This window comes from Esox lucius, chromosome 1 (genome assembly GCF_011004845.1).
Source record: "Esox lucius isolate fEsoLuc1 chromosome 1, fEsoLuc1.pri, whole genome shotgun sequence".
Lineage (NCBI taxonomy): Eukaryota > Metazoa > Chordata > Actinopteri > Esociformes > Esocidae > Esox > Esox lucius.
In genome coordinates this window covers 20,325,357-20,343,029 of record NC_047569.1, presented here as the reverse complement: position 1 = coordinate 20,343,029, position 17,673 = coordinate 20,325,357, and the positions used below count along the sequence as shown (strand labels likewise).

Genomic DNA, 17,673 nt, shown 5'->3' with positions numbered 1-17,673 from the left:
TCATTCATGCCTACCCTGTCCAACCCAATGTAACAGACTAGGCGATGACAGGCTATTAACAATCTTTTTTGTCATTGTAGTAAGTGTTCATTTGCAACTGACGCTTGTGTCTGCTTGGAGAATAGGATTAGGGCAAATTACTGCATTTAAATATTAAACTGAAAACTACCATAATATGAATTGACAAAACAGTTCCATGAGAACTGATTATTCTTGTGCACAGTAAATTATAACGATACTTTAGAGAGTTTAAAAAGCAATATATTTAGGAGAAATCTGTGACTTGGTGTAAGAGGAAAACATGAACAATGCCAAACCTTTAATAAGGGGAATGAAATACTACACATTTGTCAGAGCACAAAAATGTAGTTGGTTGATATCTTTCCCTTCCCCTTTCTTCCCTCACCCTCAGGTGATCAGTCTGTTGAAGTTCCTGGTCATAGAGAGCCAGGACAAGCTGAAGAGTGCCATTCAGCAGTTGGAGCCCTTCCCAGACCGCCCAGAGTTCAGAGAGCTGAGAGCTGTGCAGCACAAACTGAAGTACAGTAAGGGGGAATACACTCTCAGACAAGTAAGGAGACTCACATGTTACAACCCCATTTCCGAATAAGTTGGGATGCTGTGCAAAATGGAAATAAAAACAGAACGCAAAGATGTGCAAGTCATTTAAACCCTATATTCAATAGAAAATGGTAATAATACAACGTAACAAATGTTGAAACTGAGAAATGTTATTGTTTCTTGGAAAATCGCTTTGAATTTGATGCCAGCAACACATTTTAAAAAAGCGGCACCAAAAGACTGGAAACAATGTGTAATGCTAAAATAAAGCGGGTGGAATTTCACACAACTAATTAGACTGTGTAGGCAAATAGTGTCACAGTTCAAGAATAACCTATCACAACATAAAATTACAAAGAGTTTGGAATCTCATCATCTACGGTACATTATATGAAAGATTCAGAGAATCTGGAGTCATCTCTGTATGCAAGGGAGAAGGGAGAAAACCAATATTGGTTGGCCTTGATCAACTGGGCCCTCAATCAGGTGGCACTGCATTAAAAACAGACACAAATCTGTAGTGGAAATCACTGCATGGGCTTCAGAAAACCACTCTCTGTGAACACTAAATCACTGCATGGGCTTCGGAACAATTCTGAAAACCACTCTCTGTGAACACTAAATCACTGCATGGGCTTCGGAACAACTCTGAAAACCACTCTCTGTGAACACAATCACTGCATGGGCTTCGGAACAATTCTGAAAACCACTCTCTGTGAACACTAAATCGCTGCATCCATAAATGCAAGTTAAAACTCTACCATGCAAAGAAGAAATCATACATAAACAACATCCAGAAACCCCAGCGCCTTCTCTGGGCCTGAGCTTATTTTAGATGGACTGAATTACTGCCCTGTGGTCTGACAAATCAAAATGTGAGATTATTTTCGGGAATTGTGGATGCCGTGTCCTCCGGGCTAAAGAGGAGAGGGACCATCCGGCTTGTTATCAGAGCACAGTTCAGAAGCCAGCATCCATGATGGTAAGGGGGTGCATTAGTGCACATGGCATGGGTGACTTGCACATCTGTGAAGGCACCATTCATCCTGAACAGTATATACAGGCTTTGGAGCAACAAATGCTGCCATCCAGACAACATCTTTTTCAGAAAAGGCCTTGCTTATTTAAGCAAGGTAATGCCAAACCACATTCTGCATGTATCACAACAGGGCAAATTACTGCCCTGGACTGGACTCTAACTGGACTCTAACTACAGCATGACTCTGTAGTTAGAGTCCAGGTGCTAAACTCGCCTGCCTGCAGTCCAGACCTGTTCTCTATTGAAAACATTTGGCACATTATAAAATACAAAATATGACAAAGGAGACCCTGAAATGTTGAGCAGCTGAAATCCTTTATCAAGCAAGAATGGGAAAACATTTAACTTGCAAAACTACAGCAATTGGTCTCCTCAGTTCCCAAACACTTAAACGTGTTGCTGGCATCAAATTCAAAATGGGCATGTATTTTTCCCAAAACATTTTCTCAGTTTCAACATTACATATGTTGTCTTTGTACTAATTTTCTATTAAATATTGGGATAAAATGGTTTGCATTGCATTCTGTTTTTATTAGCATTTTATGCAGCATCCCAACTTTTTTGGAAACAGGCTTGTGCAATACACGTACACATCAAGGCCATCAGACACACCCTTATACCATTCTCTCTAAGCTCTCACGTCTGAGCTCTACAACTGATAAAAGCTGTGACCTTATTTCATGGGCCTCTGTTTTTCATCCACAGGAGATAGCCCACTTCCTGTCCGTGGCATTGTGTGACTCCCTGCCTCTTACCAGACTGGAGGGGCTGAAGGAACTGAGGAGACAGCTCCACAACAACAAGCCCCAGATCAGACAGCTGCTGAGAGAGTGCCAAGGTCAGATGGGGGCTTACTCTAGTCAGGCATTCTTTTTCTTGCTTTTTAAAGATGCATTTTTGACTTTAATTGCACAGATACCATAACCACCACTATTCAGTAATCCAATGTACATTAACTGCATTTTATACATTACATTTTGTTACATCTATAGTGTTTGATCTCAAATGCCCAAGATGTGCCATGGTACCGTCCCATTTTAGTTTTTTGTCAATGCCTTTCCTTTGTAGTTTGTAATTTGTCTGAAAACAATTTACTTTGTTTCTCCATGAACCACAGTTGGCATTATGACCATTAAGCAACTTGTTTCCTACAGTTTACTGTTAACAATATATATAGTTAGCCATTACAAAATATTTTTTTCAGCCTTCATTCTAGCTGACCCTGCAGACATTGTTTTAGAGTTTTGTCTTTGTCTTTATTCTAGCTGACCCTGCAGACATTGTTTTTGAGTCCTGATTGTCTTCATTCTAGCTGACCCTGCAGACATTGTTTTTGAGTCCTGATTGTCTTCATTCTAGCTGACCCTGCAGACATTGTTTTAGAGTCCTGTCTTTATCTTCATTCTAGCTGACCCTGCAGACATTGTTTTTGAGTCCTGTCTTTATCTTCATTCTAGATGACCCTGCAGACATTGTTTTTGAGTCCTGATTGTCTTCATTCTAGATGACCCTGCAGACATTGTTTTAGAGTCCTGTCTTTATCTTCATTCTAGCTGACCCTGCAGACATTGTTTTTGAGTCCTGTCTTTATCTTCATTCTAGATGACCCTGCAGACATTGTTTTTGAGTCCTGATTGTCTTCATTCTAGATGACCCTGCATACATTGTTTTTGAGTCCTGATTGTCTTTATTCTAGCTGACCCTGCAGACATTGTTTTTGAGTCCTGTCTTTGTCTTCATTCTAGCTGACCCTGCAGACATTGTTTTTGAGTCCTGTCTTTGTCTTCATTCTAGATGACCCTGCGGACATTGTTTTTGAGTCCTGATTGTCTTCATTCTAGCTGACCCTGCAGACATTGTTTTTGAGTCCTGTCTTTGTCTTCATTCTAGCTGACCCTGCAGACAGTGTTTTTGAGTCCTGTCTTTGTCTTCATTCAAGATGACCCTGCAGACATTGTTTTTGAGTCCTGTCTTGTCTTTATTCTAGCTGACCCTGCAGACAGTGTTTTGGTGCAGCTGGTCCTCAACCTGCTACATCTGTGTAAGCTAGCAGCGAACCACCCTAGTGGTAGAAACATTTTAGGTATGGTTACCTTATCTTTTTTGCATATGTTTCCTCTCAAGTCATCGCAGATTGATAGTGTGATTGTTTTGTCCAGCTTGACACCCTTTGACGTTATGGCAATGTGTTTGTAGAAGCAGCAGGGAGCTGTTTGGGAGAGCTAGGGCCTGTGGATTTGTCCACCATTGCTCTGCTCCATGGAAAAGACCAACTTGATGCCAGAGCTGTATCACTCTATTCTGCCATTGAACCACAGTGCCTGTTCATCATCCTCAACTGCATCAACAATGCCCTGACACACCACTGGTACACTATATACTGCAGGCATTCCCAAAACTCTTTCTGCTTTTTGACCTACCAATTAAGTTGCCTTTTGATTCGTGACCCCCCCCCCCTCAACGATTAATACAAACTATTAAGAATTGCTAACATACATATTTAACTAAATGTGAAGTGTGAATGGATTTAGTTGTAATAGTTTAAACAATTTATCACCACAAAAAATAAAAAATAACCCAACATTTCAACAGCCCTGCTACAGCTCAGAGTTTGGGAACCATTGATTTACTCTACTGAATGGCCCCGAAGTCTGATGACACTTTGTTAGAACATAAACAGAGAATTTAGTCCAGGGAAATAGCCACTGTTTTATGGAATTGTAGTATTGAGTTTGTGTTTCTGTATCAGTATTGGGGTGAGGAAAGCTGCAGCCCAGTGTCTGAAAGACATCTTGGCCACTCAAGCGGGAATGGAGTTCTGGGAGGTTCATAAAGACAACCGTGACTCAATGCTGGCCTACCTCAACCCCTTCAGATCTATCAAGAAGAAGGTGGGCCCTGTCATCTGACAACCTCCGTTAACATTGCAGGTGCCTGAGCCACCTGAAGTAGTTGGTAGAGTAGTCTGCTAGACCTGACAATGTCTTCCCACTCATCAGAAAATGTTGGCCAATATGCAAAGCCCATATGGCTTCCCAGCCACTTGTCAGATAACAAAACGGCTTGAACTGAGGCTTTGTTTGTCAGCTTGGTGCTACAGAATATTGAGTTAGACTGCTGCCCACTGGAAAGCACCATGCTTTTTATTTCTAAATGGTTTTACCGATGTGTATGAAAATAACCTTATATAGTGTTCAAGTGTAGCAAGATTTTTTAAGACTTGCTTCACTGTGAGGGCAGTATTTGTGTTTGACAATTCTCCGTTGCCCTGTGCAGGTGGTCTTGGTAAGTGCAGAGATGAGCTCGGAGGCCAGGGAGCAGCTAGAAAAACCCCACCTGTGGGTGCCTGAGGCTGGGGGCCATAAAACCTGGCTGAAGACACTTTGCACGGTTCTGCTGGACAGCGGAGGGGTCAGGAATGAAGCTCTGCTGCTGTCCCGGCCCCTGTGTCTGGTGAGGACATGACTGTTTTTTTTATCTTCAGGCTGGCATAAATGTGTGGTTTTACTCATTTAGTTTCGGCTATGTGAAATAATCGTGTGTGTAAACAACCCTTATTTTCTTGGGCGCCACTTTAAAATAAGCTAAAATTAATATAGGCCCGTATCTCATGGAATTTTAAAGTTTTCTTCTTTTCTGATGTTTCCGTATTTCATATGGTACTATTGACTTTTACGATGAAGTGCAACTATTACTCTATACACATAAATAACATTTTACATATATATACACACACACGTGCATACATATCTATTTTTAAGGGAAAACTAGATGGTTAATCTGAGTTATAGTGAAATCAATTCCGTTCTCATTGTCTACAGTTTGTTGCAAAAGTGATATTTATCTTTTGTTTGAATGGTTCAAATCTGAAAATAAAATTGTACTGGAGCATCAAGCTCCATTGTCATTTCAAGGAAGGGGTTCAGGTGACAGCAGAATCATGTAAATTCCTGTAGTATTCAAAACATTTTCCCCAACCCCCTTTCACTTCAGTGCATAAAAGAATAAACTAATAAATGTGGCCAGTAACTAATTTTGATATCCTGTCTCTAACACGTATTGTCATCTTCAGGTGAAAACAGACTTCTGTCAGAGGTTGCTGCCCCTAATAATCCATGACATCTTACTTTGGGACTCTGACAACTCCTGGAGGAATCTCCTCTCCAAACAGATCCAAGATTTTTTCACCAGCTGCACCCGAGCCTCCAGCCGCTCCACCACTCCCCTCTTCTCAGACTCTGGTGGGTTGAAATCTCTCTTTTTAATTAAACTAAATTCAAGTGTTTACATATTTTGACAATGTCAAAGGAACCAAGAAAGATTAAAGAAAAAATAACAAAAGTAAAAAAGAAAAGAAAAATGGAAGGCGTTTCTGTTAGGTTTTTTCAAAATGTTCCTAATGTTTATTTTGTTATATACAGGAGAATCGGAAAATTCCATCCTGTGTTCGTTGGATAAGGCCTCTCTGCGCACAATGCTCTCTGTCATTAACTATCTGAGGCAGCAACAGAGACCTCTAGAGTCTAAAAGGTTTGGGGGATGCTAGTGTTTAGAAAATCTTCCTCCCCGACCCTTCTCCTTGTTAGGATGCCATTTAATGCTTTGATGGTTCTTCTAGTGATTTTGTATGGTACTGCCCATCTGATATAGTTGTGCTGGTTCTAGGAACTTGTATGGTACTGTGTGCCACTCTAACTTCTGGTTGGAACTGAACTACCTTGAGGTGGCCCGGGCGGCCCAGTCCTGCTCAGCCCACTTCACAGCCCTGCTCTACTCTGAAATCTACGTAGACAAGATCAAGACTAACATGAAGGAGAACCACAGGTATACATCATATATAATGGAATATAAACACCACCAGTACATAACCTTGGAAATTATAGTCAACGCATTAGCAGAGCCAGTCATTAATTCTGTCACTATGCATGCACATCCAGAAATATAGAAATAATTGAACGAACACCTAGTCTGTAGCAGTCACACCATGAGAAACATCCATCCATCATCTTCTGCTTATCCGGGGCCGGGTCGCGGGGGCAGCAGTCTAAGCAGGGATGCCCAGACTTCCCTCTCCCCAGACACTTCCTCCAGCTCTTCCGGGGGGACAACCAGGCGTTCCCAGGCCAGCCGGGAGACATAGTCCCTCCAGCGTGTCCTAGGTCTTCCCCGGGGTCTCTTCCCGGTGGGACGGGACCGGAACACCTTCCCAGGAAGGCGTTCCGGAGGCATCCGAAACAGATGCCCAAGCCACCTCAGCTGACCCCTCTCGATGTGGAGGAGCAGCGGCTCTACTCTGAGCTCCTCCCGGGTGACCGAGCTTCTCACCCTATCTCTAAGGGATCGCCCAGCCACCCTGCGGAGAAAGCTCATTTCGGCCGCCTGTATCCGGGATCTTGTCCTTTCGGTCATGACCCAAAGCTCATGACCATAGGTGAGAGTAGGAACGTAGATTGAGAGTAGGAACTCAGCTCTTTCTTCACCACGACAGACCGATACATCGACCGCATTACTGCAGAAGCTCGCACCGATCCGTCTGTCAATCTCCCGTTCCATCCTTCCCTCACTCGTGAACAAGACCCCTAGATACTTAAACTCCTCCACTTGAGGCAGGTACTCTCCACCAACCTGAAGTGGGCAAGCCACCCTTTTCCGACTGAGGACCATGGCCTCGGATTTGGAGGTACTGATTTTCATCCCCACCGCTTCACACTCGGCTGCAAACCGTCCAAGTGCATGCTGAAGGTCCTGGCTTGAAGGGTCCAACACGACAACATCATCCGCAAAGAGCAGAGACGAAATCGTGTGGTCCCCAAACCTGACACCCTCCGGCCCCTGGCTGCGCCTAGAAATTCTGTCCATAAAAATTACGAACAGAACCGGCGACAAAGGGCAGCCCTGCCGGAGTCCAACATGCACAGGGAACAAGTCTGACTTACTGCCGGCAATGCGGACCAAGCTCCTGCTTTGGTCGTACAAGGACCTGACAGCCCTTAGCAAAGGACCCAGGACCCCATATTCCCGAAGCACCCTCCAAAGGATGTCACGAGGGCTTCTCAAAATCCACAAAACACATGTGGATTGGTTGGGAAAACTCCCATGAACCCTCCATCACCCTGTAGAGGGTATAGAGCTGGTCCAGTATTCCACGGACTGGACGAAAACCACACTGTTTCTCCTGAATCCGAGGTTCTACTATCGGCTGTATTCTCCTCTCCAGAACCCTGGCATAGACTTTACCAGGGAGGCTGAGCAGTGTGATCCCCCTATAGTTGGAACACACCCTCCGGTCCCCCTTCTTAAAAAGAGGGACCACCACCCCGGTCTGCCATCCCAGAGGCACTGTCCCCGACTGCCACGCGATGTTGCACAGGCGTGTCAACCAAGACAGCCCCACAACATCCAGAGACTTGAGGTACTCAGGGTGGATCTCATCCACCCCCGGTGCCTTGCCACCGAGGAGTTTCTTGACCACCTCTGTGACTTCAGCCCAGGTGATGGACGAGTCCACCTCTGAGCCCTCATCCTCTGCTTCCTCAATGGAAGACGTGATGGCGGGATTGAGGAGATCCTCGAAGTACTCCTTCCACCGCCCGACGACATCCCCAGTTGAGGTCAACAGCTGCCCACCTCTACTGTAAACAGCGTTGGTAGGGCACTGTTTCCCTCTCCTGAGGCGCCGGATGGTTTGCCAGAATCTCTTTGAGGCCAGCCGATAGTCCTTCTCCATGGCCTCACCGAACTCCTCCCAGGCCCGAGTTTTTGCCTCCACAACCACCCGGGCTGCAGTCCGCTTGGCCTGTCGGTACCCGTCAGCTGCCTCAGGAGTCCCACAAGCCAACCAGGCCTGATAGGACTCCTTCTTCAGCTTGACAGCATCCCTTACTTCCGGTGTCCACCACCAGGTTCGGGGATTGCCGCCTCGACAGGCACCGGAGACCTTACGGCCACAGCTCAGAGCGGCCGCTTCGACAATGGCGGTGGAGAACATGGTCCACTCGGACTCAATATCTCCAGCCTCCCTCGGGATCCAGTCGAAGCTCTGCCGGAGGTGGGAGTTAAAGATCTCTCTGGCAGGAGTTCCCAGCAGACCCTTACAGTACGCTTGGGCCTGCCGAATCTGTCCAGCTCCCTCCCCCGCCATCGGATCCAACTCACCACCAGGTGGTGATCAGTTGACAGCTCCGCCCCTCTCTTCACCCGAGTGTCCAAGACATCCGGCCGCAGGTCAGATGAAACGACAACAAAGTCGATCATCGACCTGCGGCATAGGGTGTCCTGGTGCCACGTGCACTGATGGACACCCTTATGCTTGAACATGGTGTTCGTTATGGACAAACTGTGACTAGCACAGAAGTCCAATAACTGAACACCGCTCGGGTTCAGATCAGGGGGGCCGTTCCTCCCAGTCATGCCCCTCCAGGTGTCACTGTCGTTGCCCATGCGTTGAAGTCCCCCAGTAGAACGATAGAGTCCCCAGTCGGAGCACTTTCCAGCACCCCTCCCAGAGACTCCAAGAAGGTTGGGTACTCTGCACTGCCGTTCGGCCCGTAGGCACAAACAACAGTGAGAGACCTATCCCCGACCTGTAGGCACAGGGAAACGACCCTCTCGTTCACCGGGGTAAACTCCAACACATGGCGGCAGAGCTGGGGAGCTATAAGCAAACCCACACCAGCCCGCCGCCTCTCACCATGGGCAACTCCAGAGTGGTGAAGAGTCCATCCTCTCTCAAGAAGTGTGGTTCCAGAGCCCAAGCCGTGCGTAGAGGTGATCCCGACTACCTCTAATCGGAACCTCTCAACCTCACGCACGATCTCAGGCTCCTTCCCCGCCAGTGAGGTGACATTCCACGTCCCTAGACCTAGTTTCCGTGTCCAGGGATCGGGTTGTCTAGGCCCCCCGTCTTCGACTGCCGCCCGATCCTCTCCGCACCGGCCCCTTATGGTCCCTCCTGTGGGTGGTGAGCCCACAGGAGGGCAGCCCCATGTCGCTCGTTCAGGCTGGGCCCTACCGGGCCCCATGGGGAAAGGCCCGGCCATCAGGCGCTCGCGAACGAGCCCCAACCCCTGGCCTGGCTCCAGGGTGGGGCCCCGGCTGCGCCATGCCGGGCGACGTCACAGAACACAAAATGTTTCTCATCATTAAGGGGTTTTTGAACCGCTCTTAGTCTGACCCGTCGCCTAGGACCTGTTTGCCTTGGGAGACCCTACCAGGGGCATATAGCCCCAGACAACATAGCTCCTAGGGTCACTCGGGTGCACGGAGTGCACCTCTACGCACGGAGAAACCATCCATTCACTAATAAAAGATGTAAATGTCAAAAAAACTAAATGTCAAATTGTGTTGTTGCCTTTTACATCATGTTTAAGTATCCCTTATCTGATCCGAAGACATCCAAGTGTCCAATGTCAGGAATTAATGTACATTCTAGAACTCCCTTCTACCCATTTAGAAATAAGTGTTCAACAATACGTTATAGAGTATATAATTTTTATTTTTAGCTACAAATGGGAAATACTGTTGACCTCTTAACACTTATATACCCAATTCAAATTCATAACCAAATCTCTTATGAATATTTTTCTATCCTGGGCTTTACATGTTTAACACTGCCTACAGGACCCAGGCCAAGACATCACGCAAAATCACATTTGATGATAGCAGTCAGAACTTCACCATCTCTAGTCTTACAGAGAAGAGTGTAGAAGACACTGGCATCAGTCTACAGGTACTGATATTCTTATTGATCCAAATTGGATTGCCTTTTCACTTAATTAACCTTTATGAATTTGGTCCAATGCAAAGCTCAGTACTGCCATATCTTTACAATGTTCTAGGACCTTTTGATTGAGGTGTATCGTAGTATTGGAGAGCCAGACAGTCTGTATGGGTGTGGAGATGGGAAGATGATCAACGCTCTCACCAGGTTATCTTTGTTATCCTACTATTTCTTATTGTCGATATTTAATACAGCTCTGAAAATATGAAGAGACCACTGTATAAGTATTGCTAGGTTACTTTTTAAATGTAGCTCAGTATAACTTGAACAAATGTGTCTGTTTTGTAGGATTCGGACCTATGAGCACGAGGCGATGTGGGGAAAAGCCCTGACCTCTTACGACCTCTATTCCAATCTTCCTGATGTCACACGGCAAGTGGGCATTGTGGAGGTAATTCAAAACTTGATTCAACTCAAAATGTGTGTAGTCATTTTCTTTAACACATTTTGGGGATAGATGAATAAGCCTACTTCTATTTGTTCAATGTTTCCTCAGGGTCTTCAGAATTTTGGTCTTAGCAGCATCCTGGCTACCTACCTGCAGGGTCTGGAAAGTGAGGGTGTTGAGTGGGGGGCAGAGCTAAGAGAGCTCAGGTTTCAGGCCGCCTGGAGGAATATGCATTGGGACTGTGACCTATCAGAAAGGTTAGTGGCAAGGGCCTTGGGACTGTAACCTATTAGAGGTGAGTGGATGTGCCCTGAATACAACCCTGTTTCCAAAAAGGTTAGGACGCTGTAAAATGCAAATAAAAACAGAATCCAATGATGTTCAAATCATGTACCCTGTATTTAATTAAAAATAGTTCCAAGACAACATGTTGAGAACGGGAAATGCTATTTTTTTTGGAGAAATAAATGCCCATTTTGAATTTGATGCCAGCAACACGTTTCAAAGAAGGTTTGGACGGGCATTTTGACCAGTGTGTTGCATCACCTCTTCTTTTAACAATACTCTGTAAGTGTTGCGGAACTGAGGTAAATAACTGCTGTAGTTTTGAAATTTAAATGTATCCACATTCTTGCTTGATATAGGATTACAGCTTTTCAACAGTTCGGGGTCTCCTTTGCAGTATTTGTCATTTCATAATGTGCCACATTTTTTTAATAGAGGACAGCTCAGGACTGCAGGCAGGCCAGTTTAGCACCTGGTCTCTTTAACAACAGAGCCAGGCTGTAGTGATACGTGCAGAATGTGGTTTGGCATTGTCTTGCAGAAATATGCTGTAGCATACACATAAAAGTCCCAATGCAAAGTTACACCGTGCCAACACCATTGCATTGTGTATGCCTCTGCTGGTTTGCCTCTGAAGATGAGCAGGGTTGATCCTGGTTAGTTTCTGGATTTGAGACCAGGTACCAGGAATCATATCAAATCCCAGGGCAGGAAATGGGACATTGTTCTGCGTCTTTTGGATCGGATGTTAATAGATTTCCTGACTGTGGTTACTAAGATCCCAAGGCACTGATTGTTAGGGTTGGTGTGTTAACCCCCAAATGTTTCATCTGACCCTTTATATATATATATATATATATATATATATATATAATATGGCTACCTAATCTTCCCCAGCTTCGAATCGTCTTTGTCATTTTCTATGCAAGTCATTGCTTTAAATGAGAATGGGATCTCAGTCAACTCACCTGAAAAAATAACGGTAAATAATAAAGCACATCACTGTCCTATTTTTAGAGTTATTCTATAAAGAATTAATGCCAATAACAATGTAGGGTGGTGGTCGTCAAATGTCCGGCTGTACTGTAGATGTGGACTCTATTATTATAATTTTTTGGCATGATGGTTAAAAAATAGATTTTGCCATTCTGATTTTCAACATCATTTTTGATGAGTGTAGAATAAGTCTTACAGTTTATGATATAATTAATGGTCTGGTACAGTATCCTATCAGAACTTCTTGCTATTTGGCGAATACAATTCCTTACTCTACTATCCAGTAACTGTTGGTGCCTGCAGCAAAGCTAGCTAACTTATCCAAAGTAGTTACATACCAAATGCAAAGTAGGTCAAATCCAATGATAGGGAAAACCCAAATTAGATTAACATATCCAGAGACAGCACAGGATGAGGTGGACAGAATAGCATTTTCTATGGCTAGTGACTTATATTAGCCAGCTCAAGTTAGCTAATTTTGCTCTGCTAATTGGGTTCTCTTTATGATGTTGACAATAGTGCATTGTTATAGTCCACCAAAATCAAATAAATACTTTATTCAAAACCGACTGACCATAATGGTCCTCAGTCGGAAAAGGGTGGCTTGCCCACTTCAGGTTGGTGGAGAGTGCCTGCATCAAGTGGAGGAGTTTAAGTATCTAGGGGTCTTGTTCACGAGTGAGGGAAGGATGGAACGGGAGATTGACAGACGGATCGGTGCAGCTTCTGCAGTAATGCAGTCGATGTATCGGTCTGTCGTGGTGAAGAAAGAGCTGAGCCGCAAGGCGAAGCTCTCGATTTACCAGTCAATCTACGTTCCTACTCTCACCTATGGTCATGAGCTTTGGGTCATGACCAAAAGGACAAGATCCCGGATACAGGCGGCTGAAATGAGCTTTCTCCGCAGGGTAGCTGGGCGATCCCTTAGAGATAGGGATTAAAAGCTTGGTCACCCGGGAGGAGCTCAGAGTAGAGCCACTGCTCCTCCACATCGAGAGGGGTCAGCTGAGGTGGCTTGGGCATCTTTTTCGGATGCCTCCGGAACGCCTTCCTGGGAAGGTGTTCCGGTCCCGTCCCACCGGGAGGAGACCCCGGGGAAGACCTAGGACACGCTGGAGGGACTATGTCTCCCGGCTGGCCTGGGAACGCCTCGGTGTCCCCCCGGAAGAGCTGGAGGAAGTGTCTGGGGAGAGGGAAGTCTGGGCATCCCTGCTTAGACTGCTGCCCCCGCGACCCGGCCCCGGATAAGCGGAAGAAGATGATGATGATGATGACTTTATTCAAAACCCTAAACAGTTATCTTTGGCATTATAGGAAATCAAATGTGACTACATGTAGTACATAACATCTTTAATCAAAATATGTTGTTACTTCGGTGAATAAAAACCCAACCTTGTTGCCTGCTTGGACAAGCAGTCCAATACCTTGGACAAGGTATTGAATTACCTTGGTGTTGTTTTTGTTTGTTTCAGGAGTGAGAAATTGAATCCTGGCTTCAACGAGGTGGTGTTCTGCTCCCTGCAGGCTTTGAGAGACAAAGAATTTTCCACATTTGATCGAACTCTTTTATATGCCAGGTAGAACAAAGTTCACCTCATGGAAATCCACAAGTTTCTCTCAGCTCTTAACATGTCACCACACACACAACTACAGTGCCTATTGTAATTATGTTTTCTTTAAAATCAATTGCTGTATACTTCAGAAGTTTGGATTTATAATCAAACTATTACTGTAAGTATAGTTACTCAGTTTTCATTTGAGGGAATTAAATCATACCAATGGCATTGGGACAATTCTGTTTAGTCGTGTATTCCCTTACAACTTTTGGGAAACCGTAAGTGATCTGTCAGTTTCTAGTCTTTATTGTAGGCTTTGCATTTGTCTTTGGAGTTTGCTATTGGGGTCAACATGAGAACAGAAAAGGCATAAATGAAGCTCAAGGAAGCCAGTAAAAATCTCTACTAAAACCCTACTGAAGACCAAAGATCTGGAGATATTCTGCATGTACTCATTTGTCTTCATTAATGATGTTCTTTTTTGCTGCAGGAAAATTAAGTGTACTTAACCATCTTGTCTGCTGTTGTAAATGCAATAATATAAGCAAACGCCTCCAAACTCTGAAACTTTGGATGGCGCTTCATTATACAGCAAGACAATGACAAACTTAATTTTGTTGGGCCGAAAAGTGAACGTTATTGACTGGCCAAGTAAATCTCCAGATTTGAATCTGGTTGAACATGCTAAAAGACCACAAAGCAGGCCTCACAGAGCATCAGCAGAGAAGGTATCTACAGTCTGGTGGTGCAGATTTCCTGGGGTTATTGCATGCAAAGAATATATGGCAAAATACTAAATGCACTTCATTTTGAAATATTATAAATGAATCCCAGTATTATTGGTACCAGTATGAACTCAAATACCCTCAAATAAAAGATGTACATCTATACCTTTACCATAACGTAATTGTTTGATTTGAAATCCAACGTCAGGAATATAAACCCAAAAGAAGAAGAAAAAGCTTATTACATTATTTCAGAGGTTACCGTACATTCCCTGTAATTTTGTGTGTGTGTTTTCTCATCAGGGGTTGTGAGATGGAGGAGCTTTGCAGAGGCCGCCTGGAAGCAGTGTCCTCACTCTACCCTGTTTTACGAAACCTCCAGAATATTTGTGAACTGGAGAGCGTCAGAGAACTCTTCTCAAAGTATGGCCTTCCTTTACTGCATCTCAGTATTGCTAATTTCAACTACTTTAAGCTGTGTATAAATAAACCTTTTTATTGTTATTAAAACCCAATTCATGTTCAGCAAAATGTAGTACTGGATTTGAAACCCACTGTTTCTATAATTCAGCACAAAACACATCGATCATCTTAGAGATAAACATAATGTAACCTCTGTAGCATCTTTACGTTTGTGGCAGGCCCCTGACAGATCTGGGCTTAGCCGAGGTCTGTTCCCAGTGGCAACAGCACTCCCAGCTGTTGGTGGACAGTGACTTTGGGCTGGTAGAACCCATCTTGGCCCTGCGCTCCGTGATCCAGGAGATTCTCATCTCCCAGGAAAGAGATCCTGAAAAGAGGAAGTACCTCAGCACTGTACTCACTTCTCATCTCATGGAGCTCTGCCAGCTGGCCCGCAATGCAGGAAACACACAGGTACGTTAGAGCTCAGAGCTGGCTGTGAACTGCTTTTTTCACTGGAACTTTGATTGGAACAGGGTTACATATGACTTGATAGGGCAATAATTTAATAGGTAGTTAGTATGTAGGTTACATGTAATTGTATTTTTGGCAAGGTAGGCAGTCATTCCGGACAGCATTGTTGGTACCCCTTCTCACATGAAATGCAAGAACAATCACTATGATATGTTGGGAGGGCTAACCATACCAAAACCCAATAACAGGACAGGTGAAAAAACAAAGAAGTCAGTGACAACAAAATAGTCAATTTTGTTTGTTTTTTAAATTAGGTATTTTTGCAGCATGAAACTGGACTGGCACTTTTAATGAAACCGGTTAAAACATTTTCTGTGCTTAATGGGCACCATTAAATGTGACAAAAACTCAACAATTACAGATCTTATGCAGTCTGGGAGCTCGTAGTAGGAAAGTTCTTCATGGAACAGTGCTAAACTATGGCACAATATAAGAGAGAGCTGAAGTCCTTCCTGTAAACTAATGGTAAAGCGTTGTCAAAGAAAGAAACATCACTTTTAAGCATTAACTTTAAATATATACTGCTGATGTCTTTTGGTAATTTATGCTTGTATTTACAGTATTCTAGTAGTAGCATAAAGGTCTTACTCATGGGCCCCGAAATTATTAAATTTATTTTTTACCTGTTCTGAAGATTAACTTCTATAAATGTTATTACAATCAGAGCACAATAGAAATAGATGGTTAAACCAATGCATGCAATTAACTGCCAAAGTATTGGGACAATGTATTTGTGGCTTTTTTGGGGTCTGTATTTCAAAGGATGACTGTGGCGTTTAAGTGCCGACTGTCCACTGTAATTTTAGGGTATTCTCATTCATATCACCATTTTAAAATCCCAGCATGTTTGTACCTAGTCCCCCCATTGTTGGTACAAATAGTTTGAATTAACAATTTAGAACGAATATGAAGCTGTACTGGTGATGGAAAGAGGAGTGTGGGGAGAAAAAGGAACTTCCCCTGATTCAAAGTTTACCACCTCATTAGTGAAACATGGTGGAGGTAATGTTCTAGATACAACTGGCACTGGCTCACTTGTCTTCATTACTGATTTGACTGCAGACCGTAGCAGCAGGACACATTCTGAAGGGTATAGACACATATTGTCTTCGCATGTAAAACCGAATGCCTCTAAACTCATTGGATACCAAAGAGGCTTTCGGGGCCAAACAGTGGCATCTCTTGAATGACCAAGTCAATCACCTGATCTGAATCCGATTAAGCATGCCTTTTACATGCTGAAGTCAAGATTGATGGTAACCCCCCCCCCCCCGAAACAAACAAGGACCTAAGAAGGCTGCAGTACAGGCCTGGCGGAGCATCACCTGGGAAGATACCCAGTACAGGCCTGGCAGAGCATCACCAGGGAAGATACCCAGTACAGGCCTGGCAGAGCATCACCAGGGAAGATACCCAGTACAGGCCTGGCAGAGCATCACCAGGGAAGATACCCAGTACAGGCCTGGCAGAGCATCACCAGGGAAGATACCCAGTACAGGCCTGGCAGAGCATCACCAGGGAAGATACCCAGTACAGGCCTGGCAGAGCATCACCAGGGAAGATACCCAGTACAGGCCTGGCAGAGCATCACCAGGGAAGATACCCAGTACAGGCCTGGCAGAGCATCACCAGGGAAGATACCCAGTACAGGCCTGGCAGAGCATCACCAGGGAAGATACCCAGTACAGGCCTGGCAGAGCATCACCAGGGAAGATACCCAGTACAGGCCTGGCAGAGCATCACCAGGGAAGATACCCAGTACAGGCCTGGCAGAGCATCACCAGGGAAGATACCCAGTACAGGCCTGGCAGAGCATCACCAGGGAAGATACCCAGTACAGGCCTGGCAGAGCATCACCAGGGAAGATACCCAGTACAGGCCTGGCAGAGCATCACCAGGGAAGATACCCAGTACAGGCCTGGCAGAGCATCACCAGGGAAGATACCCAGTACAGGCCTGGCAGAGCATCACCAGGGAAGATAGGCAGTCATTGCATGCAAAGGATATGCAAACAAGTACTGAGGATTACTTCCTTACTGTACATTATGTTAATATGTCCAAATGCTTTTCACTAAGTAAACTCTGAAAGTAGACAGTTTATTCTCTGTTTTTAAGTAGTTGCCATGTTTGAGTATTTAATCCCCATATGAGATTAAAGCATTTGTTTCACAGCTCTATTGTCTATTTCTGACAATACACTACATAATTTTGAAACATTGTGTCAAACCTTTTCCAAAAAGTAAGGTGCTGGAGAATGTAGAAATATCCTGAGTTACTATTTTAAAAGCAATTAGTGAAGAGGCAGTTATTGAGAAATAGTTTATCCACATATAATATAGAATAAAATATAGCCAAATGTTTGCAACAAGAGATACCTTTTCAGGTGGACGTGGCCGGAACCTTGATTG

General features: G+C 44.5%; 1 protein-coding gene across 4 annotated transcripts in view; it reads left to right on the top strand.

The window, feature by feature from the left end:
* atm (ATM serine/threonine kinase) overlaps positions 1–17,673 on the top strand; it is a 46,996-nt gene that overhangs the window by 17,519 nt on the left and 11,804 nt on the right. For 3 of the 4 annotated variants that reach the window (XM_020047906.2, XM_010889715.3, XM_020047903.2), the window contains exons 31-46: positions 413–571; positions 2,306–2,438; positions 3,588–3,683; positions 3,797–3,968; positions 4,350–4,491; positions 4,877–5,053; positions 5,673–5,841; positions 6,022–6,130; positions 6,266–6,424; positions 10,220–10,328; positions 10,438–10,526; positions 10,668–10,770; positions 10,876–11,024; positions 13,521–13,625; positions 14,633–14,752; positions 14,971–15,205. In XM_020047906.2, the coding sequence (XP_019903465.2) occupies positions 413–571; positions 2,306–2,438; positions 3,588–3,683; positions 3,797–3,968; positions 4,350–4,491; positions 4,877–5,053; positions 5,673–5,841; positions 6,022–6,130; positions 6,266–6,424; positions 10,220–10,328; positions 10,438–10,526; positions 10,668–10,770; positions 10,876–11,024; positions 13,521–13,625; positions 14,633–14,752; positions 14,971–15,205 (2,226 nt within the window). Of the gene's footprint in view, positions 1–412; positions 572–2,305; positions 2,439–2,816; positions 3,234–3,587; positions 3,684–3,796; positions 3,969–4,349; positions 4,492–4,876; positions 5,054–5,672; positions 5,842–6,021; positions 6,131–6,265; positions 6,425–10,219; positions 10,329–10,437; positions 10,527–10,667; positions 10,771–10,875; positions 11,025–13,520; positions 13,626–14,632; positions 14,753–14,970; positions 15,206–17,673 lie in introns of those variants that run through there. The other variant, XM_029119366.2, reaches the window with a different exon arrangement.